This window comes from Natator depressus, chromosome 6 (genome assembly GCF_965152275.1).
Source record: "Natator depressus isolate rNatDep1 chromosome 6, rNatDep2.hap1, whole genome shotgun sequence".
Classification (NCBI taxonomy): Eukaryota; Metazoa; Chordata; order Testudines; family Cheloniidae; genus Natator; species Natator depressus.
The window spans coordinates 67,571,300-67,594,967 of record NC_134239.1 but is presented as its reverse complement, the minus strand read 5'-3'; the positions used below and the strand labels follow the sequence as shown (position 1 = coordinate 67,594,967).

The 23,668-nt window shown below is 43.8% G+C and overlaps 1 protein-coding gene across 1 annotated transcript in view; it reads left to right on the top strand.

Moving 5' to 3' along the window:
- Positions 1 to 23,668, top strand: part of HEATR4 (HEAT repeat containing 4) — a 49,423-nt gene that overhangs the window by 6,673 nt on the left and 19,082 nt on the right. Inside the window, exons 5-12 of the mRNA XM_074955610.1 lie at positions 2,028 to 2,228; positions 2,600 to 2,743; positions 3,482 to 3,664; positions 11,206 to 11,366; positions 13,807 to 13,911; positions 17,960 to 18,078; positions 19,206 to 19,386; positions 22,791 to 22,860. Coding sequence (XP_074811711.1) covers positions 2,028 to 2,228; positions 2,600 to 2,743; positions 3,482 to 3,664; positions 11,206 to 11,366; positions 13,807 to 13,911; positions 17,960 to 18,078; positions 19,206 to 19,386; positions 22,791 to 22,860 — 1,164 coding nt within the window. The remainder of the gene's footprint in view (positions 1 to 2,027; positions 2,229 to 2,599; positions 2,744 to 3,481; positions 3,665 to 11,205; positions 11,367 to 13,806; positions 13,912 to 17,959; positions 18,079 to 19,205; positions 19,387 to 22,790; positions 22,861 to 23,668) is intronic.

Sequence of the window (23,668 nt, the reverse complement as noted above, 5' to 3'; positions counted from 1 at the left end):
GAGACCTGTGCCAGCCTGGGGGACACTGAATAGAGAACTGCTTCTTAACAAGTAGACCATGACTCTCAAAGGAGATTGTTTAGGGGCAATCACTTCCATTTCTTGTCTCTGGCTTTCCATTGAAGTAGACTTGCATGATTACTTGTAACTGAGTCCTCCTAAGCAGTACCACAGAAAGCAGTGTGGTGACTTTTGTGGTATAGCCTTTGAAGTGCCAGACGAGCTAGTGCCAAGGATTCTAGGGTACATTTGAGAAGTATTAGTTGAGAGGAGCTGAATGTGGGATCAAGGTATGAAAGAGGATGAGTACTTCTGCTGTAGGTTAGACTTCTCAACTCCATTTGATTTTTGAGGAACCTCCACAGGTCAAATATAGATTCCTGCCGTGACAGTCTTTTGAGCAGAGAATTTGGCTTTCTGTAGCCAGAGTCTGTTGAAGTGGAGGGTTCCTTTCAGCAAGAGTTTTTTACTCATCCACTGTTTTACAGCAAGACCCCCGTCCCTCTATCAAGTCCTGTAATAATATGTTATCGTGTAATTGAAAATTGTATGCATACCCACAAAGGGGCAGAATTAAGGTTACATAGACACTTCCTAACTTTTGAGTGCTTAAATTTGCAACCTTAATAATGTTCTTTTAATGTAATAATAAAAAGCATGGAGGAGGAACTCACAATAAATTATATTATGTGCAACAGTAATGATCCCCGCAAGAGACTTTGGACCCTAGGACCTTTAGATTCACAGCACAGATTTCTACAATTGGAGCTAAAGAAATAACTCCTTAGCTGGAAACAGCAGTAGACTTTTATCCTCCATGAAATAGCCACTTGAGGAGGATATTTAAGCACACTGAAAGAATGGTTTATATATGCAGGAGTAGCTCCCTGTTACAGCCAGCATACCCAAGTACACAGATTTGGCAGATTCTTTCAGAGAGGCAGTGTGACTAAGTAGATGTGACTTGGATCTGCATATTAGAAACCTGGGTTCCATTCCTTCCCTGCTGTGTGACCTTTTGCAATTTTTTACATTCCCTCTGTAAAATGAAAAGGTACTGATACAGACTTCTCTCTTACAGTAGAGGTATGAGGCCATAGTCAATAAAAACTGAAGTTTGAAAAATTATTAACATCAGTCAGTAGAAGAGGTGGATCTAGAACTTATGGTCTTCTGGACAGTTCAGTGTATCCTCTCCTATGTCAAAGAATATTTCAAGGGGGACAAATAGTAAGAGGAGAAGGAGGAGGGTCCGGTTTTTTTTTCTGTCGTATTTGGAGGGAGATAGTGTTCTGAGACCCCTCCAGAATGATGCAGAAGGCTCACTGGAGCCTGGAAGCACAAGTAGTGCAATTGGAATGTTCATAAAATTAAGGACAAGTCTTGAACAAGGTCTACTAAACATATGCAACTGGCAATTTTCTGGGGCTTGAAACCTGGCCAAATATGGACAAGCTTTCATGGGGACAGAGGAAACACCTCTCTAATCACATGAGTATCCCTTGCACTGCTTCGACCTGTGCTGCACCTGTTCTATGAGTGTATGGAAGCTTCAGTCTTCCGAGCTATTGAACAAACCCTAAATTCACCTTTCTTTTCTTTTCTTAGAAAAATGCCTTATCTATGTTTTTGGAAAACACACTGTTTGAGATATAACTCTTAATTCTACTCAAAGGGGGCAACTTCCAAGTCTTCATCCACCCTTAAATTCCCTATGTTAAAGTATCCAGTGTCCTGCCTTTATATCTTTCCATCCACTTAGATTTTTGTCTCATCAACCTACAGATTTACTGAAGTGAACACAAGATCTCTCTCTTTCTCCCCCTCCCCCCTATTCTGAAGGGGATTTTTTTGTTTTTAAAATATTTAATGTCAGTGAGGCTACTGAGAGAAGGCTAGGTACAAGAAGTGGATTGTACAACTTGTTTCAAAAGCACTGAGGTTTGTGGTCTTTCTTAGCTGATTGTTTTGGGCAAGGGATAAAGTGGGCTGGTGCTAATCTGTTTCTAATAATGTTGTCTGAGCAGCTCGGAGGCCTGTGAGGGGAGCCTTCCGTTGGATTGCTCTGCCTACCCTTGCTGATGACTTTGCACAAAGGGGCCAGGAGTCATCTCCTGCAAAGGCCAGGAGAGGGAGAAATGAGCACAAGGAACCTAAAGAAGTCCTGCCTCAGCATGTACATATCCTCAAAACTATGCTGGAGCAATGGAAGAACGCCTGGAAGCTGAGTGAGTAGATGTGCTTATTGAAATTCCAGTCTTTCTAGTCTATAGTGGTTGAAGGTAGCCATTAGTCTGCTTGGTGGGTCATGCAAGAAGAACTGGCAGTCTCTGATCACCTCTAAAACTCTTTCCTATTCATAGGTTAACAATAAATAATATCTTTGATTCCAAGAGGTCATGTAGTCCAGTCCCCTCAGTGTAGGATTGTTCTCTCCTGTGTATTCTCCAATGCTCTGTCCAGTTTAAAATGAATCCAGAGGTGAGGCTTCCACCAATTCCCCTGGGAGACTTTTTCACAGTTGATAGATCTGTTAAAGATTCCCGTTCTTTGTTATCAGAACACATTTTCTTCTGTCTCCTTCCTTTCTACTGCTCAGCTCCCCGGTGGCAGAATGCAACTATTGAAGGCTTAATGAGGGCCCTTACAGATATACATGATGTCATTCGGGTCACAGCTCTAATAACCTGTGCCACTGCAGTGTTGGAGCGACCCAGACTAGACAGTGACAGTCAGGAGTCAGGTGAGAGAAGCCTAATTTGACATTGTTGACTTACACTGTTAATGTGAGGAATCATATTGTTGTTATGAAATATAGTTTATGGATGAAAACAAGGAGACTGGCCTGACCCCTGAAGTTACTGAATATTATTGGAAGCAGTGTTATATGACATCACTGGCAGCCAATAAGAACGCTCCATTTGGGCCTAGTCTTTTAAAGCCATTTCATAAATGCCATGTTTTAAGTACCCTAAATTCAAATGATTTGATTAATCTTATTTTCAAATATATGTGAATTCTGAACACATCCCCTCAGCTCCAGATGTGATATCCTGCATATATTGAAATATGAGAGGCGCCACGGTCTCGTGGTTAATGCACATGGGTGGGAGTGAGGAGATGAGATTGCTTCCCCAGGTTTGCCACAGACTTCTTGATGTGTCTTTGGGCAAGTTACATGCCCTCTCTTTGCCTGTGTGTCTGTCTGTAAAATGGGGATGATCATGCTTTGCTACCGTTCCGTGGGTTGTGAAGCTTAATTCATTATTGGTGTGAAATGCTTTGAGATCCTCGGGGGGGGGATGGGGTGTGTGAGAAGGGCAGAGTATTGTTGCTGCAGTATATTTGTAAATTGAACATTTAGTCAAACATTCCATATGGCAAATGCATAGAAAATATGTTGCTGTTTCTGTATGGGTAATAGAGGTAGAGAGAGAGAAGCTGCTGTCTTATTCAGAGCTCGTTATTTCCTGAGTTGTAGGACTACATGGCGTTGGAAAGGCCCCAGTTATTCAGGATGTGCCTGTGGAACTACAGCCTTTGCTTAGAAAGACTCTGAGGGATGAGAATGCCCATGTGAGAATGGCAGCTGCCGTGTGCCACTACACCGTAGGGATGTGGAATGATGAGGCACAAATGATCATGAAGGAAGCTCTGGTACATGGTAAGGGCTTTACTGCTGCTTCCCTCTGTTGTTTACTTTTCTCCTACACCTTCATCAACTTCAAAATCCCTGCTTTGCAGCTACACACTTCAGCCTGAGACGGCTAGATGCAGCTCCCTCTAGAACCAGCCAGAGCCATTCAGTTTAGTAGCAGAGTGGGTCACTGGAAAGCGAGGGAAGGGGGCCTGTCCCAGTTTGGAGTGTGCTGCCTCTGAAAATTACATGCCCTGCCAGCCCCAAGGAGCCTGGTACTGGAATTGATAACCTCTGTAAATAGTGTAATGTGCTAAACCACCAGTGCTTCCACGCACCTATTTCATATCATTCTGATTCAAGACCGAAGGGAGGTGATCTGGTTGATCCTTGAAAGACATTCAGTTCCTCCTGGGCTGGGGCTTTTCAGCTGTTCAGCTGTGCACAGCAATACTGCATTACATTTTAGGCAGGAAGTGAAGAATACTGTGTCCAGCTGACACCCTGCAGTGATACTTTGGAAAGAAGTTTGTGGCCCCAGCAACTAACTGCAGATATTTTCTGTGACTTTCCTATGAAGAGAAACAGGTGTCTGGTATTTATTAGTTTTGCTCTATGAAAAGAGGAACCTCCTTTTAAATTAGCTATCTCAGGAGTCTGGGTGCATCACACATGTCACATTTCAAAGGCGACATTGTGGTTAATGCTCTGTCATTTCTAAGAGGCTTAGTTGAAGCAGTGGCACTCGCTTGGTGCCATTTTCTGGACTGTTTTATTAATAATTCTGTTGACCCAAGCATGAGTCACAGTTTGGAGCCTTGAGGATGTTCCACTTGGGAGCAGAAATTGATGATGGATTCTGGTGGTGGGTTGTTGTTTTTTTTTTGTTTTTTTTTTTATGCAATCTTGTTATTTACTAGTAATGTACAAACCCCTGCTTCTCCAAACAGACGAGGAACCACAGGCGCTGGCTTCCTCCGGGTCCCGGGGGTGCACACAGGCAAAGAGAGGGCATGTAACTTGCCCGCTCTGCCTCAGGCCCTGCCCCCACCCCTACGCCACCTCTTCCTGGCCCCACCTTTTCCCACCCAGTTCTGCCCCCTCCCCCAAGGGTGCCCCCCCCGAGGAACAGCTGATCGTGGCGAGCAGGAGGCGTTTGGAGGGAGGGGGAAGAGTTGATTGGTGGGGACCGGCGGACAGTAGGTGCTAGGGCTGGGGGAGTTGGTTGCCGGTGGGTGCTAAGCACCCACTAATATTTTCCATGGGTGCTCCAATCCTGGAGCACCCATGGAGTTGGTGACTATGCGAAGAACCAAAAACTAAAGGAGATGGTTTCTTTGCTCAGACTCAGGAGCCCCCTCTCTGGCTTCTTCCAGGGTCATACATTGTGCTTGTCCATGCGGTCTCTGTCTCTCCAGTCTGTCTTGCTTCAGTTCATCTTGAGTCTCACTCTGGTGTGCATGTGCGCATGCACACATACAATTTCATCAATCAAAGCCTAGTGCTGGCATTTTAAGATCCTTAGGTTACATGATTCAGCTTCTCCTTAGTGTTTCCGTGTGCCTGTGTTTTGGATGCTACTGCTGCTGTTTCAGTTACCAGGTTACAATGGCTTCTGTACATTTATTCTAAATGGAAGGCAGCAGCAGTGCCTGAGCCATAAGAAGATTTAGCCCATCCATAGCAACTCTTTGTATTTACCTAGTATCTTTAATCATAAGATCTCCCAATGCTTTACAAACATTAATGAACTACGGTTTACAATACCCTCTGAGGTTGGTAAGTATCAGTCCCATTTTATTTAAGAGTAAACAGAGGCACATAACTTAATCATCGAGTACAAGGGCCCAGACCAAGTTACTGGCAGAGTCAGCAATACAAATGGGAAATCCTGGCTACCAGTTCCCTAGTGCAGTCATTAAACACTCCTTCCTGGTGCTGAGCAGAGGAATTAGGCATCTCCCCCACTAAACATTAATGCTGCTTACCCCCTGACATTGATGGAAGACTTAGTGTATGGGCCTAACATGTAGACCTACTACTGGATTGATCATTTGCAACAGAATTTAGCAACAAGGATTCATTCAAAGTTGGTCCTGATTAACCTTGGGAATCATGACATCACTGCTAGAAGGCTAGACTTAGGCTATGTCTTCACTACAAAATTAGGTCAAATTTATAGAAGTCAGTTTTGTAGAAAGCGTTTTTATATAGTCGATTGTGTGTGTTCCCACACAAATGCTCTAAGTGCATTTAGTCGGCGGAGTGCGTCCACAGTACCGAGGCAACTGTCGACTTCCAGAGCATTGTAGCTATCCCACAGTTCCCGCAGTCTCTGCCGCCCATTTGAATTCTGGGTAGAAATTCCAGTGCCTGATGGGGCAAAAACATTGTCGCGCGTCAGGCCCCCCCCCCCCCACTTCCCTGCCTCCCTCCCTCCGTGAAAGCAACAGCAAACAATTGTTTTGCTCCTTTTTTCCTGGGTTACCCGTGCAGACGCCATACCATGGCAAGCATGGAGCCTGCTCAGCTCATCGTCACCATATGTCTCCTGGGTGCTGGCAGACGCGGTACTGCATTGCTACACAGCAGCAGCTCATTGCCTTTTGGCAGCAGACAGTGCAGTATGACTGGTAGCCATCATTGCCATACTCCAGGGTGCTCTTTTAGCTGACCTTGGTGAGGTCGGTCGGGGTGCCTGGGCAAACATGGGAGTGACTCAGCCAGGTCATTTCCCTTTTAAGTTTCGTCTCATGGTGATTCAGTCCTGCTGGCAGTCGTACTGCACTGGCTTCTAATGAGCAGCCAGGAGACGACGATGGCCAGCAGTCATACTGCACCGTCTTCAGCCGAGCACCCAGGAGATGACGATGGCTAGTAGTCATAGTGCACCATCTGCTGCCAGCAAGATGTATAAAGATAGATGAAGTGGATCAAAACAAGAAATAGAACAAATTTGTTTTGTATTCATTTTCTCCCCCCTTCCTCCCTCCCTCCGTGAAATCAATGGCCTGCTAAACCCAGGGTTTTGAGTTCTATCCTTGAGGGAGCCATTCTGTTTCTCCTTGATGCAAAGCCACCCCCTTTGTTGATTTTAATTCCCTGTTAGCCAACCCTGTAAGCCATGTTGTCAGTCGCCCCTCCCTCTATCAGAGCAACGGCAGACAATCGTTTCACGCCTTTTTTCAGTGCAGACGCCATAGCACTGGGAACATGGAGCCCGCTCAGATCACCGTGGCAATTATGAGCACTATAAATACCGCGCGCATTATCCAGCAGGATATGCAGAACCATAACCTGCAAGAAAAGTGAAACCAGGCGAGGAGGAGGCGACTGCAGCACGGTGACGAGAGTGATGAGGACATGGGCACAGACTTCTCACAAAGTACGGGCCCCTGCAATGTGCACATCATGGTGTCAGTTGGGCAGGTTCATGGTGTAGAACGCTGATTCTGGGCCCGGGAAACAAGCACAGAGTGGTGGGACCTTATAGTGTTGCAGGTCTGGGACGATTCCCAGTGGCTGCGAAACTTTTGCATGCGTAAGGGCACTTTCATGGAACTTTGTGACTTGCTTTCCCCTGCCCTGAAGCACAAGAATACCAAGACAAGAGCAGCCCTCACAGTTGAGAAGCGAGTGGCGATAGCCCTGTGGAAGTTTGCAACGCCAGACAGCTACCGGTCAGTTGGGAATCAATTTGGAGTGGGCAAATCTACTCTGGGGGCTGCTGTGATGCAAGTAGCCGACATTACCACTGAGCTGCTGATATCAAGGGTAGTGACTCTGGGAAATGTGCAGGTCATAGTGGATGGCTTTGCTGCAATGGGGATTCCCTAACTGTGGTGGGGCCATAGACGGAACCCATATCCCTATCTTGGCACCGGAGCACCAAGGCAGGAGTACATAAACCGCAAGGGGTATTTTTCAATAGTGCTGCAAGCTCTGGTGGATCACAAGGGACGTTTCACCAACATCAACGTGGGATGGCTGGGAAAGGTACATGACGCTCGCATTTTCAGGAACTCTGGTCTGTTTCAAAAGCTGCAGGAAGGGACTTTATTCCCAGACCAGAAAATAACTGTTGGGGACGTTGAAATGCCTATATGTATCCTTGGGGACCCAGCCTACCCCTTAATGCCATGGCTCATGAACCCTTCACAGCCAGCCTGGACAGTAGTCAGAAGCTGTTCAACTATAGGCTGAGCAAGTGCAGAATTGTGGTAGAATGTGCATTTGGGCATTTAAAAGTGCGCTGGCACAGTTTACTGACTCGGTTAGATCTCAGCGAAACCAATGTTCCCATTGTTATTACTGCTTGCTGTGCGCTCCACAATATCTGTGAGAGTAAGGGGGAGACATTTATGGCGGGGTGGGAGGTTGAGGCAAATCGCCTGGCTGCTGATTACGTGCAGCCAGACACCAAGGCAGTTAGAAGAGTACAGGAGGGCGCGGTGCGCATCAGAGAAGCTTTGAAAACCAGTTTCAGGAATGGCCAGGCTACGGTGTGAAAGTTCTGTTTGTTTCTCCTTGATGGAAATTCCCCCCCCGCCCGGGTTCACTCTACTTTCCTGTAAGCTAAGCACCCTCCCCTCCTCTCTTCCGTCACCGCTTGCAGAGGCAATAAAGTCATTGTTGCTTCACATTCATGCATTCTTTATTTATTCATCACACAAATAGGGGGATAACTGCCAAGGTAGCCCAGGAGGGGTGGTGGGGGAGGGAAGGACAAGGCCACACAGCACTTTAAAACTTATCAAATGCCAGCCTTCTGTTGCTTGGGCAATCCTCTGGGGTGGAGTGGCTGGGTGGCCGGAGGCCCCTCCACCGCGTTCTTGGGCGTCTGGGTGAGGAGGCTATGGAACTTGGGGAGGAGGGCGGTTGGTTACACAGGGGTGGTAGCAGTGGTCTGTGCTCCTGTTGCCTTTTCTGAAGCTCAACCATACGCTGGAGCATATGAGTTTGATCCTCCAGCAGCCTGAGCATTGACTCCTGCCTTCTTTCAGCAAGCTGACGCCACCTACCATCTTCAGCCTGCTACCTCTCCTCGTGGTCATATTGTGTTTTCCTGCACTCTGAGATTGTCTGCCTCCACGTATTTTGCTGTGCTCTGTCAGTGTGGGAGGACAGCATGAGGTCAGAGAACATTTCATCACGAGTGCGGTTTTTTTCACCTTCTAATCTTCACTAGCCTCTGGGAAGGAGAAACATATGCAGCTGGTGGAGGGGGGAAAAAAAGGGAGAGTGGTAGTTAAAAAGACACATTTTATAGAACAATGGGTACACTCTTTCACGGTAAACCGTGCTGTTAACATTACATAGCACATGTGCTTTCATTACAAGGTTGCATTTTGCCTCTTATTGAGGATATGCCAGTTTGGTGTGAGAGATCGCTCACGCAGGGCTGGGCAGCCATAGTAAGCCACAGTCTTTTGGCTTCTTTAACCTTCATAACATGTGGGAATGGCATCAAACAGCAGCGCCCTCATTTCCCATACGAAATAGCCGTTGGGTTGGCCATTTAAAAATAGGTTGGCAATTTAAAAGGAGGGGCTGCAGTTTCTGGGTTCACATGCAGCAGAAACCCAATAATCCCCCCCCACACACACACACACAATTCTCTGGGATGATGGCTTCACCCCTCCCCCCACTGCATGGCTAACAGCGGGGAAGATTTCTGTTCAGCCACAGGCAAACAGCCCAGCAGGAACGGGCACCTCTGAATGTCCGCTTACTACAACCACCCTATTTCAACCAGGTGACCATGAATGATATCACTCTCCTGAGGGTTACACAGAGAGAGAAAGAACGGATGTTGTTTGAAGGCCAGCAAACACTGGGATCATACGCTGCAATGCTTTGTTCTGCAATGATTCCCGACTACGTGCTACTGGCCTGGCGTGGTAAAGTGTCCTACCATGGAGGATGGAATAAGGCTGCCCTCCCCAGAAACCTTTTGCAAAGGCTTTGGGAGTACATCCAGGAGAGCTTTATGGAGCTCCATATTTCTGCTCCATCCCCAGACACGTTAACAGACTTTTCCAGTAGCTGTACTGGCCGTGAATGCCACGGCAAATTAATCATTAAACACGCTTGCTTTTAAACCGTGTATAATATTTACAAAGGTACACTCACCAGAGGTCCCTGCTCCGCCTTGGGTGGGTTTGGGGGGGTACTGGGTCTAGGTCCAGGGTGATAAACAGATCCTGGCTGCTGGAGAAACCGGTTTCTTTGCTTCCTTGCTGTGAGCTATCTACAACCTCCTCCTCATCATCATCATCTTCCTCGCCCCCAAAACCCTCTTCCGTGTTGCCTCCCACTCCTTGGATGGAGTCAAAGCACAGGGTTGGGGTAGTGGTGGCTACACCCCCTAGAATGGCATGTGGCTCATCATAGAAGCGGCATGTCTAGGGCTTTGAAGCGGAGCGGCTTTTGCCTCTCTGGTTTTTTGGTAGGCTTGCCTGAGCTCCTTAATTTTCACGTGGCACTGCTGCAGGTCCCTGTTATAGCCTCTGTCCTTCATGCCATTGGAGATTTTTTCAAATATTTTGGCATTTCGTCTTTTCGAACGGAGTTCTGCCAGCACAGATTCATCTCCCCATACAGCGATCAGATCCCGTACCTCCCGTTTGGTCTATGCTGGAGCTCTTCAGCGATTCTGGGACAGCATGGTCTCCTGTGATGATGAGCTCTGCATGGTGACCTGTGCAGATGAGCTCGCCACGCTGGCCAAACAGGAAATGAGATTCAAAAGTTTGTGGGCCTTTTCCTGTATACCTGGCCAGTGCATCTGAGTTGAGAGCGCTGTCCAGAGCTGTCACAACTGAGCACTCTGGGATAGCTCCCGGAGGCCAATACCATCAAATTGCATCCACAGTACCCCAAATTCGACCCGGCAAGGCTGATTTCAGTGCTAATCCCCTCGTCGGGGGTGGAATAAAGAAATCGATTTTTAAGAGCCCTTTAAGTAAAAAAAAAAAAAAAAAAAAAAGGGCTTCGTCATGTGGACGGGTGCAAGGTTAAATCGAGATAACGCTGCTAAATTTGACCTAAACTCATAGTGTAGACCAGGTACTAAACTTGTAGTGTAGACCCGGCCTTATGCTGAGTGGCCTAATTCCCTCCTTCCCTCCCTCCTATTGTAAGCTTTCACATCAGAAACAGCGTCACAAAGGATCCCATACAATTCGCCCACACCACAACTTTTTGTAACCCCAGTGACACTTCCTGCCACCCAATAAGAGGCCTCACTTTACTGTACCTCATGGGGCATATCTCCCTTGGGAGCACATCAGAGTTGCTTAGTCAGCCTCATGGGGTCACTGTTGAGTGGCATAAGCTATTTTTGCCCTCATCACTACTTGCTTGCCAACTCCGCAGGACCTGGGCTGTGAGAGCCTGGGGCTTTGCCCAAACTTGGTGTACAAGGCAGTTTGGAACATTGAGGGGGAGGCGGGGGGTTGAACTCTCAGTGCTTTGAGATGTACTAAAGAAAGCACCACGGGAAGAGCATTGACTTCATATATCCTGCTGTACAGTAACTTCCTCTCTCTCTTTCCCCTTGTTGGTAGGTAATTCTGCAGACAGCTGGGCAGCAGCACAGTGCTTGGCATTGGAGGGCATTGCCACTTTCCCTGTAGTAAAGAAGATCCTTTCCCAGATGTTTGATAAGAACGACAGCACCACAGAGGAGCAGGCATGTCTTCTATTAACTCAGCTCAGTGAATGCTCGGTAGGTACCAATGCTGGGGAGGAGAGAAGCACCACAGAAAGACAGGAAGGATCTGTGTGGCTGGGATCAGCCCTGCCTTCTGGCTCTATCTCCCTGGGTGAAATTCACCCCATACAGAGGTCCGGCACAAGACCTGTGCACCACTTAACCCCTTGTCCTGAACCTCTGCACAGGGTTGACTTTCACACTCAACAAGAAATGACTGGGCAGAGTCAGTTCTGCTCTGGTTTATTTCTTTCTTTATTCAAAGCTCTATATCAGGTCTTCTCAGGGTATGTCTACGCTGCATGCTCCTTTCAACGGTGTGTAGAATACAAGCGCTGCATGCCCTCCCCAAGTGTGGGTATAAATAAGGGTGGATAAAAGTCAAATTTTTTTTTTTTAAATTGGATTTTTTTTTTATTTAAATCAGATTTTTTTGATAAAATACTTTTTGAGGAAAAAACTAAGATACACTATAGCTCAAAGATATCTCATCATGGAATAGGGATTATAAATTCTAATTCTATAATATGAGACAATATATTCATGTAATGTTTAAGAAAAGTTTTGTAAATTAGTTCCAATAGTTCATGGATTAGGGACCCAATCTTATGGGGTTCCACAGGCTTCTGTATAGGTTATTATTATTTAGGTTAATCTTTCTATCTACCCAATGGGACTCAGTGCTCAGTCTAGAAGATACCATCAGAGATGCTTAGTTTTGCCATTCTCAAACTGTGGATTTGTGTCTCCAGAGGTAACATGCTTGTTAACAGCAAAAATGTTTTAAAATAAATAAATACTATATAGAGGTGAGAAATAACAGACCTCAACTCTATTGTCCCTCTGCAAATTTGTGTACACAGAGTCAATCCCTTACCTCTCTCTAAAAGTGCAAAGTTTCAAAAAGTTCAATGAATAGAAGATTGTTGGGGGCGGAATAGATCTGGACAAGGAGAAGAAGTCTGGAGATAAATGTGAGAAGCGAGGGACATATGCTTGTTTTGTTAAAATAGTATATTGAATTATATTACGATATTAATATTATATTATAGTAATATTATATTATATTATATTATGTTGAAGAAAAAAATCCAGAATACTTAACGTTGTTGTTTTAGTTAAATAAAACAATTTAAATGTCTATCTGGTGATGTTCTTCTCCTAATACAGCATGGCAAGAAAATCCTCCAAATATTAATGATTAACCTGTTGAATTGGAGATAGTTCACCTCCCAATGACTTCATAAATATCTGCTTCAATTACCTTTGGTAAATGAAATAACCAAACAATCATTTATTTTCTGATATAGCTGTAGAACTAATCTGAAAAGTTTTCAAAATAAATCACTGTTTAAAAATGTATAGTGTATACCTTCTAAAAATGAAGCCTACATCTATCTCTGAGTTGTGAAGAATATGTATTAAGGTTATAACAACCAACAAGAATGCAGTTTTGTGTAGAAATCCATGATTAAGTCGAATCTTCCTGACTAGTGATTTAAATAATGATTTAAATCAATTTGATTTAAATCAAATCCACCCCAATATAAATAGCAGTGTAGATGCTGAGGCACTGTTTAGGCGAGTAAAGACACACCTGAACCCTATAAGTAAGTTCCCGGGTATGTATCCTACAGGGCTCTCTACTTGCCCAAGGAGTGCCTCCCCTGACTACATTGCTATTTTTAGCAATGTAGTGTCCTGCTGTCTCCCCACTTCTTGAGTCTTTCTCCACCCAGAAAGCTGTCAGAGCCTTTCCCTGCCATAGTGAAAGACTTTGGCAGCAGGGAAGGGCTCTGGCTGAGGGGAGGCAGAGGTGTGCAGTGTAGAACATAGCCTCAGTCATTTGAGAGCAGGCGCAACTTGTCTGTTGGTTCTGCAATTAATATAATTTATTATTGGATAGGAAAATATAGTAAAAAATAAAATAAAAGTAAATTAAATTGAAAAACCAATTTTGTTCTTTATCCATCTGTCACTCCCCATAGCAGAAGTTTCTGCTGCTTTCATTTCCCAGGCCTTAAAAGGTACAAAGGTTCATCATTTCCTTTCCCCAACTGTCTGTGAGCCATGGCCATGATGCTTCCTTTACAATAAAAGAGATTCTAGCAGAGTTCTAACCCTCTTTCATCACCCTCACTTTGGTCTTTCTAAAGAAGCCAAAATCCTCTTCTCATCTATCATGATGGCTTTATTGGGGTTTTTTATTAGGTGATTTTTCCATACAGTGTATGATAAAAACCTTCCCTCTCTAGCCAACCAAGGGTCGGTCAATAGTCTTAGGCAAAGTAGCATAAGGCAACATTTCTATAAAATACTGTGGGCAACCCTTGACCCTTCTGGGTGAGCCTGAGCCCTCTCCACTAGCTCTTCCTTTGTGATCTGGATGATATGCCAGTTTGTAATGTGTTTGTTTTACCCTGCACTGTTTGTAAACAACTTACCCCTCTTCCAGAGCTTGGTTTACTCCCTACTGGCAGCCAAACTGAACAGCTGCCAGTGGAAAGATCGGATTTTGGCTTGCAGGGCGCTCTCTCGTATCCGTGGTTATGTAAGCCAGGTAAGTCTTGCCTCAAGCTCCCTAGACATAAGTGACTTTCAAAGTCTGTTAGCATATTTCAGCTGTTCAAAGTAGTTCCTCTCCTTTCCACCAACAAAATGTGCCTCCTACTAGCAACCTGGCTAAGCCTTTCCCAAATTGCCCTTCAGAAGCTGGAGAGGCTGCCTCCTATATCTGTGTAACACTGTCAATTTCTGAAGCAAATGCCTGTCTCCAAAGAGGCCTCAGACACTGGTGTTGCAAATCTTGTGCTGTGGAGATCAAGAACTCAGTGCAGCAAGGTAAGGGCTCAGCTTTTCCCTTAGAACTAAGCCGAGAGAACAGACTTGTTATGTATTTCAACCAATCAGATCAGCTTCTCTCTCTGCTGATCTATAACTTAAATTATATGCAAAAACTAGTATTAGGGACAAGAAATCAAGAACTCACAAGACAAAAAATTCCAAACTCTAAGAGTTAACATTAGTGCTTAAATCTGCCTCCTCGTGCATGTGGACTATCTCCAGATTTGGGCCATTCCTGTTTCTGGGGCCTCTCACACACAGGTGGCTGCTGTGAGACGTGGAGCTGGGGAGAAGGTTCCTCTTCCCCAGTCTGCAGAACAACTCCACAGACATTCTGTGCAGTAGATTCTGACCCTCTTATGCAGCTCTGCCAGGGTGGAATGGAAGGATCATGTAGTAGTGGGACTTCCAAATTTACTACTTCACTGGGCTTCTCATGCCCCATCCCCTCCTACACATAACTACACATTATGCTGGAATGCAGGGAGCTCCTGCGGGGCAGTTGCGCCTCCAACACCTCTCCCCCCCACCCCCCACCCCCAGTGCATCCAGCCCTCTCTTGCACAGCCGTGTTTCGCTACAGCCTGGGAGCCCTCCACACTCATGGAAGAAGGGCTGGATTTACCTCTAATCAGGAGGGTCCAGTGGACGACCTATCCTGATTAAGCGCCTTCCTGATTATCCAAATACGTATTGATACCTTCTTTTGCAACCCCTGCCAACACCACACACACAAAGGACAGTATCTATGAAGCTCCAGTTAGTCCTCCCTAACCTGGAAGAGGGGATCTCCATATTGGCCTAGAAGGCTTGAGAAAGGCATGTTAATGGAAATAGCTGAACCCAACCAACTTAATATTTTTTCCTGATCAATATTTTCCCCAGGGCCGTCTTCCTCATTGTGTTTCACTAAAAACACACCATTGTTGGGTACAGTTGATTCCACAGAAGACTTAGAATGCGGGATATACAAATATGAACATCAAATAAAATTAGATAATTCCTTTGTCCAAAGATCTTTGGAAGAAAAAGGAAAGTTTAATTCTTCCTGGTGGTTTGAAGGGGCTGATCCTGGAAGAGGCTGAGCGCCCTCCACTCCTACTGAAGTCAGTCAAGTGGAGGGTGCTCAGCTGCTGTCAAGAGGTGCACAATAGCTTGCATGATTGGGTCCTAACGGAACTGGCTTGCTGTGACCAGAGTGTATTTTAGATATAGAAAAAATGGATCCCTTTTTTGACCGTCCACAAACGTGAAGTTGTCCTGTAATGACACCTTCTGGGCAAGTTAAAGATACACACTTGTGACTCTCCTTTACTGACTACTCACAGATTTTTATGGCCTTGATCCTGCTCCCTTTTAAAGTCAGTGGCAAGACTCCCACTGACTTCAGTAGGGGCAGGACTGGGCCTTCTTACTGCCCATGCTTCTAGTAGTTTCTTCTCAGCGGCAGCTACCACAGTTCAGTCAGGATGCTGCTCTTCATGACAGCTGCTGCTAAAGGAAGCAGCTTTCTCTTTATGTTCCTATAAATGGAAGGGTTTACATAGCAGAGTAGAAAATATCAACTAAATTGTGTTTTAATCTAAGCAAAATGGTGGTGATGTTATCTCTTGTTAAAGGATCACCTCACCTAGTGTATTCAGGCAACAAGCCAACATGTCTGATGCCAAACCAATAACACCCAATTTGCTACTGTTATCAAATATGGAGGGAAAACACCTACTTCGGTGCCAAGATATGGATGCTGTTTTCCGCTCAGAAACTGTTGTTGGCATTTTAAAAGAAAAACAAAAAAATCTGCAACAGAAGCACCGAAAAAAACAACCCAACAATTTTTTTCCTTGTTTGTTATGAAATAGGCATCATTTCTTGTTATGACTTTCATCAACACAACTTCACAAAAAGTGTTGATGTTTTTTTTCTCCAACTTCGGGACTAATTGCATAAGAAAGGGTTTTCAGTTCTGCACTGAATGATTGCATTAGCATGAAGGAATAGAGATCTGTGTCTGTACAGCACCTAGCACAATGGGGGTCCTAGTCCATGACTAAGGCTCCTAGGCACTAGGGTAATACAAATAAATAATTATTCCATCTTGAGCCGGTACAGCTATGTGTACATCCAACCCTTTTTATTTTTTATGCAATCCATTGACTAGAAGAACTCAGATTTAATTTTATAAAAGCGTGTTCATTATAACAGGAATGGTGATTAATTCTTCAGTGTTTGGTACACGGTGACTTGTGTTGCTAAAGCAAGTTATAATGGCTTTTTCAATAATAATAGTCTGTTTACTTATAGATTTAAACAATGTTCTGCTGGAAAATTTCTGACCAGCTATAGCGAATGTTAAAGGTGTGCACAGTCTATTTTCAGGAGCTTAGTCAAAGTGCTGTTACATCTTTTACTCAATGCCTAGGGACTTATGTGATAGGCACAAGTTTCAAAATTGATAAACAAATAAAATGTGGCCACGGCCCCATTCTGCCTGTATAATTGAGAACAAGGCAATCAACTGCAGAGGGTTTGTTTTTGTTTTTTGAGGCAGAGCGGGGGATGGAATTTAACCAGAAGTTTCTAGTCATCAACCAAGTGCTAGCAAATATACGAATGGCCATACTACATCAGACCAAAGGTCCATGTAGAGCAGTATTGTGTTTTCCGACAGTGGCCAATGCCAGATGATTCAGAGGGGATGAACAGAACAGATAATTATCAAGTGATCCCCCTGTCACCCTTCCCAGCTTCTGGAAAACAGGGGCTAGGGACACGTCAGAGCATGGTTTTGCATCCCTGTCTATCCTAGCTAATTGCTGTTGATGGACTCTATCCTCCATAAACTTATCCTGTTCTTTTTTTAACCCAGTTAGTCTTGGCCTTCACAACATCCTCTGGCAAAGAGTTCCACAGGTTGACTGTGCATTGTGTAAAGAAATACTTCCTTTTTGTTTGTTTTAAACCTGCTGCCTATTCATTTCATTTGGTGACCCCTAATTCTTGTGTTATGAGAAAGAGTAAATAACACTTCCTTATTTACTTTCTCCACACCAGTCAGTATTTTATAGACCTCTGTCATATCCCTCCTTAGTCATCTCTTTTCCAAGCTGAAAGTCTCAGTCTTATTAATCTCTTCTCATATGGAAGCTGTTCCATACCCTTAATAATTTTTGTTGCCCTTTTCTGTACCTTTTCCAATTCCAATATCTTTTTTGAGATCGGGTGACCAGATCTGTATACAATATTCAAGATGTGGATGTACTGTGGATTTATATAGAGACAATATGATATTTTCTATCTTATTATCTATTCCTTTCCTAATGTTTCCCAACATATTGGGGGTTTTATTTTTGACACAATCAAACTTGAGACCTAATGCTGATGTCAGTAGGAACTGGACATTCACCACCCTGCAAGACTGAGTTCCAAGTGTGGCCCTTGGGTTCTTGGCCAGTGTGAGCCTGGATAGACTCAGACTTCACCACATACTGTTGGAAGGCAGTGCATTAAGGATGGGATTTGTAAAGCACCCAGTGTTGGCCTAATTTTGCTTCCACTGAAGTCAATGGTAAAATTCCCACTGACTTCAATGGAAACAAAGTTAGGCCAATATGAGTTCCACCATTCACTTCAATGGCAGCAGAATTAGGTCCGTGCCGAGCCCTTTGGAAAATTCCATCCTCAAATAGTGTCTCTGGAATCAAAGCAAATGGTTGATTAATGCTGCAGTGAGTCAACCTCAGCCCTTGTGATGATCTTGTGTATAGGACCTGAAGAACAAGCTTGCGCAGCTGATGTGGAATGACTGGAACATGGAGGTGCGCCAGGCAGCTGCCCTGGCACTGGGGCAGATGAAGCTTGGGAAAGAAGTCCATGACCAGCTCAGGTAAGAGTTAACCATCTTGGTAGCTTTGTTATGGGGAAGTGGAGTTCTGAATTATTATCACCCAAGTTTCTTGGTCACTTGTGCCATCAGTGTAGCACTACCTAGCAACAATTGCACTAGTATTTCCTTTGCTAAATGGTGGAACCTAGTTAGACACTAGATTAGCAATGGACTACCCTCAGGGCTGATACAGCACTGTATAATTTGGAATTATGGCATATTCTGTAATCCTAATCTACGACTGTAACCAGGCTTTCAAATACGTACTGTATTTAGGGTCTTCTTTATTTACAATTACAGCCATAATAATTGCAAGTGCATCCCTTTGCATGTGTACATCTGTTCCTGACTTTACCTAGAAACTGTCATGGGAAAGCAGTTACTGTATATACTTGTGCATAAGATATTTACATTAAAATTTCAGCCCACTAACATGGGTTCAGCCTATAATGGGGCCTAGCACTGTAGATCAGTTATATTGATCCACTTACCACCCCGATCGGTAAGCATGAGAGAGCAAGGTGATGGCAGAGTTGGGGAATAACCAATCCAGTGGCTGAAAAGAAAACTGTGGGACCCAAGGCAACATTGAAAGTCAGACAAGTCATGGGTCAGCAGCTGAAAAGAGAGAGGAGTTTGGGGCAATTTTGTGGAGTCCATTTACATGAATCACTCACTTTTGTTAGATTCTATCTTACAAAATGATGGGCTCTGTCCAGTTTATGTGTGGGTTATACGTGAATATATTGGTAAGTATTCACACGCAGATCTTCTATACTCAGAGAATACTCTTGCCAGCAGTAAGGAGTCTGTGAATGCTCACACTGGGCATAACCAATGCTACAACAGGCCTGATTCTATGTGAAGTGTTTAAATATAGGTCTGTTACATGGAGTGACCTCTGGAGTTTTGGGATTCATTACAGTGGGACTAAAGGGCTGAGTCTTTCTTTTTTTTTTTTTTTTTTTAAATGAGCAGTGAACAGGAGAGGAACCTTTGAATAGGGATGTAATGAGTCTCAGGGGCTTTGCCCAGTCAGGATAATCCTCCCATTTTTGTGTGCATCTGTCTGGACCATGCAGACCAGGATCAGCAGTTGTTTATTTAAAACTCCTTTGCGCTCTCAGGGTGAAGCTGAACAGAGGAGATTGCCGGATGAAGGTGGAAGCGCTCTCATTGATTGGCTGGCTACGGCTTATGACAGCGAAGTTGCTTCCGGGCTTCCTTCAGTGCTTCTCCAATGACTTTGTTGCAGTCCGGAGAGAAGCTTGCCTTACCGCTGGAGCACTCAGGATCAAAGATGAAATGGTAAGTAGGAGTGTTTGAAAATAAAAATAAAAAAAAAAAAGCCTGATAAAGATCTTGAACCCAAAGGAAAAAAAGATTTCTTTCCTTTATTAATGCTAATTCTAATTTCTGTGTTCCCTTGTTCAAGATGGGATGTACTTATGTGCATCACTCACTTTTGATTCATAGATATTAAGGTCAGAAGGGACCATTATGGTCATCTAGTCTGACCTCCTGCATAATGCAGGCCACAGAGTCTCACCCACCCACTCCTGCAATAAACCTCTCACCTATGTCTGAGCTATTGAAGTCCTCAAATCATGGCTTAAAGACTTCAAGGAGCAGAGAATCCTCCAGCAAGTGACCCGTGCCCCATGCTACAGAGGAAGGCGGAAAACCTCCAGGGCCTCTTCCAATCTGCCCTGGAGGAAAATTCCTTCCCGACCCCAAATATGGCGATCAACTGAACCCTGAGCATATGGGCAAGATTCACTCTGTAGTAACTCAGATCCCACCCCATCTAACATCCCATCACAGGCCATTGGGCCTATTTACCATGAATATTTAAAGATCAATTAATTGCAAAAGTCGTGTTATCCCATCATACCATCTCCTCCATAAACTTATCGAGTCTAATCTTAAAGCCAGATAGATCTTTTGCCCCCACTGCTTCCCTTGGAAGGCTATTCCAAAACTTCACTCCTCTGATGGTTAGAAACCTTCATCTAATTTCAAGTGTAAACTTCCCGATGACCAGTTTATATCCATTTGTTCTTGTGTGCACATTGATACTGAGCTTAAATAATTCCTCTCCCTCTCCAGTATTTATCCCTCTGATATATTTATAGAGAGCAATCATATCTCCCCGCAACCTTCTTTTGGTTAGGCTAAACAAGCCAAGCTCCTTGAGTCTCCTTTCATAAGACAGGTTTTCCATTCCTCGGATCATCCTAGTAGCCCTTCTCTGTACCTGTTCCAGTTTGAATTCATCCTTCTTAAACATGGGAGACCAGAACTGCACACAGTATTCCAGGTGAAGTCTCACCAGTGCCTTGTATAACCGTACTAAAACCTCCTTATCCCTACTGGAAATACCTCTCCTGATGCATCCCAAGACTGCATTAGCTTTTTTCACGGCCACATCACATTGGCGGCTCATAGTCATCCTTTGATCAACCAATACTCCAAGATCCTTCTCCTCCTCCGTTACTTCTAATTGATGCGTCCCCAGCTTAAAACTAAAATTCTTGTTATTAATCCCTAAATGCATGACCTTACACTTCTCACTATTAAATTTCATCCTATTACTATTACTCCAGTTTACAAGGTCATCCAGATCCTCCTGTATGATATCCCGGTCCTTCTCTAAATTGGCAATACCTCCCAGCTTTGTATCGTCTGCAAACTTTATTAGCGCACACCCACTTTTTGTGCCGAGGTCAGTAATAAAAAGATTAAATAAGATTGGTCCCAAAAACAATCCCTGAGGAACTCCACTGGTAACCTCCCTCCAGCCTGACAGTTCACCTTTCAATATGACCCGCTGTAGTCTCCCTGTTAACCAATTCCTTATCCACCTTTCAATTTTCATATTGATCCCCATCTTTTCCAATTTAACTAATAATTCCCCATGTGAAACCATATCAAATGCCTTACTGAAATCAAGGTAAATTAGATCCACTGCATTTCCTTTGTCTAAAAAATCTGTTACCTTCTCAAAGAAGGAGATCGGGTTGGTTTGGCACAAAATACCTTTTGTAAAACCATGTTGTATTTTGTCCCAATTACCGTTGACCTCAATGTCCTTAACTACTTTCTCCTTCAAAATTTTTTCCAAGACCTTGCATACTACAGATGTCAAACTAACAAGCCTGTAGTTACCCGGATCACTTTTTTTCCGTTTCTTAAAAATAGGAACTATGTTAGCAATTCTCCAATCATACGGTACAACCCCTGAGTTTACAGATTCATTAAAAATTCTTGCTAATGGGCTTGCAATTTCATGAGCCAGTTCCTTTAATATTCTTGGATGAAGATTATCCGGGCCCCCCGATTTAGTCCCATTAAGCTGTTCAAGTTTGGCTTCTACCTCGGATGTGGTAATATCTACCTCCATATCCTCACTCCCATTTGTCGTCCTACCATTATCCCTAAGCTCCTCATTAGCCTTGTTAAAGACTGAGGCAAAGTATTTGTTTAGATATTGGGCCATGCCTAGATTATCCTTAACCTCCACTCCATCCTCAGTGTTTAGTGGTCCCACTTCTTCTTTCTTTGTTTTCTTCTTATTTATATGGCTATAGAACCTTTTACTATTGGTTTTAATTCCCTTTGCAAGGTCCAACTCTACTTGACTTTTAGCCTGTCTCACTTTATCCCTACATGTTCTGACCTCAATAAGGTACCTTTCCTTGCTGATCCCTCCCATCTTCCACTCCCTGTATGCTTTCAGCTTTTTCTTAATCACCTCTCTGAGATGCTTGCTCATCCAGCTTGGTCTCCAACTCCTGCCTATGAATTTTTTCCCCTTTCTTGGGATGCAGGCTTCTAGCTTACAAAATGATGGGGACTGAGGGTGCTAAAGAGTCAAATTATTGTGGGTTGTGAATATTTCCTCCCATATGGAATAGAGAAAACCATGTATCTCCAAAATATTGGTTCTGAACATGCATGCTGGGAATCTGCCCACAGGTACATAAAATGGATCTAGTGGACAATGAATCTCTTTGTGCCAAAAAGAACTGCCTCCTCTCACCCCACCTACACAAACCTTCACCCAGAACACTAATCAAACGGGAACTTCTTCAAGGCTTGGAAAAGTTTGATTAACTTTTAGAATCATCATTTTTTCAGGTTTGCATTCACTTCTGCAGTCCCTGGTTAGAACCTGGCGCAGAAGCCTGGAAGTGAGGCTCTTGGTACAGTATGTGTGTGCCCCGCTGTAAAATCAAATGCAGGTGGTGGCCTTCAGTTGCATATTAAAACAGGGAAAATAAACCAGACTGGTAATTCTAGCACTATCCAGGCAGGTGCTGGATTCTGCAGGAAGCAGTGCCGGATCTGGAGGGCCATGCGGGCTTTTACTAGAATAAGTGACTGCCTGTAGAAATTAAAACATTCATGAGGTCACACTGTTCGCCATCCCTCATGAACACAAACCTGGTATGCCCCTGGAATACAACCCATTTGGAGGGGTCTTCTGGCTCTTCTCTCCAAATCACTATCTCTACCCTGTATGACTGTATGTGTGTTCTGTCCTGTATTGTTTTCACTTGTGCCTTTAGTCTGTTAGCTCTTTAGGACAGTGACTTGTTCATTATTTGGTGTGGGTCACATCCTGTATAGTATCACACATTTATATGATCCTATATAAATAATAAAGCATGATGATAATATCTCCTAACAGCTATATCCTTCCACCTCAGGTGCTAACGTACCTCTTTAAGATGATGCAGACTGACCCTCATTGGAAAATCAAGGCTTTTGCCATCAGAGGTATTGTAGTTAGTTGGTGAAAACTTGTTGCTTTAACAGGATATTTTTTGTTTATTGTGAGGATTTTAATATTTTAGTTTTTTAAATAATATTTAAGGTTTCAAAATTTGCAACTTTAATGTCAGACATGGCACATGTGAACAGACAACAATTCTAACGGTAATAGAAATACTACAGCAGCATCTTTGAAATAGAATATTAGTCTAACAAAGTACACAAATTCTGAACCTCTGCTACATGGCCAGCAAATAGTAGCTTTTAACATTTTAAATGTAACTACTTCCATGGATCCCATACCAGGAGAAAAAGCTTCTTCACTGGTGGATTTGCAAATGGGGCACAGTGGTACCCCCAGACTTCTCAATCCACTAAGAGGAACAATCCTTCCAATTCTCCAAATTCCTTAATAACCAATATTTAAGTATCAGGGTCCAGTTCAGTAAATGAACTCAATCTGCTTTGCATCCTCCCTCTGTCCCTTCTGTGAAAGTTTTTAAGTGGTTTAGAACATCACAAGAAGACTTGGGTAGATTTATTTTGGTTTTTAAAAATACATTGACTTGAGGAAGCAATATTATTGCTGGCTGAGAATTCTGAACTGTGCATGTGCCAGGGCCAGAAAGCATTAGTCTAAAAAAATCATATGAATGATAATATCCTTCATATTTTTATCTCCGCTTTCCTCTGCGGAGCTTTGGCCCAGATCCTCAAAGGTATTTAGGCTCCTAACTTCCATCAAAGTCAATGGAAGTTAGGAACTTAAATACCTTTAAGGCCCAAATCCTTAATGTACACAACAAACATTCAT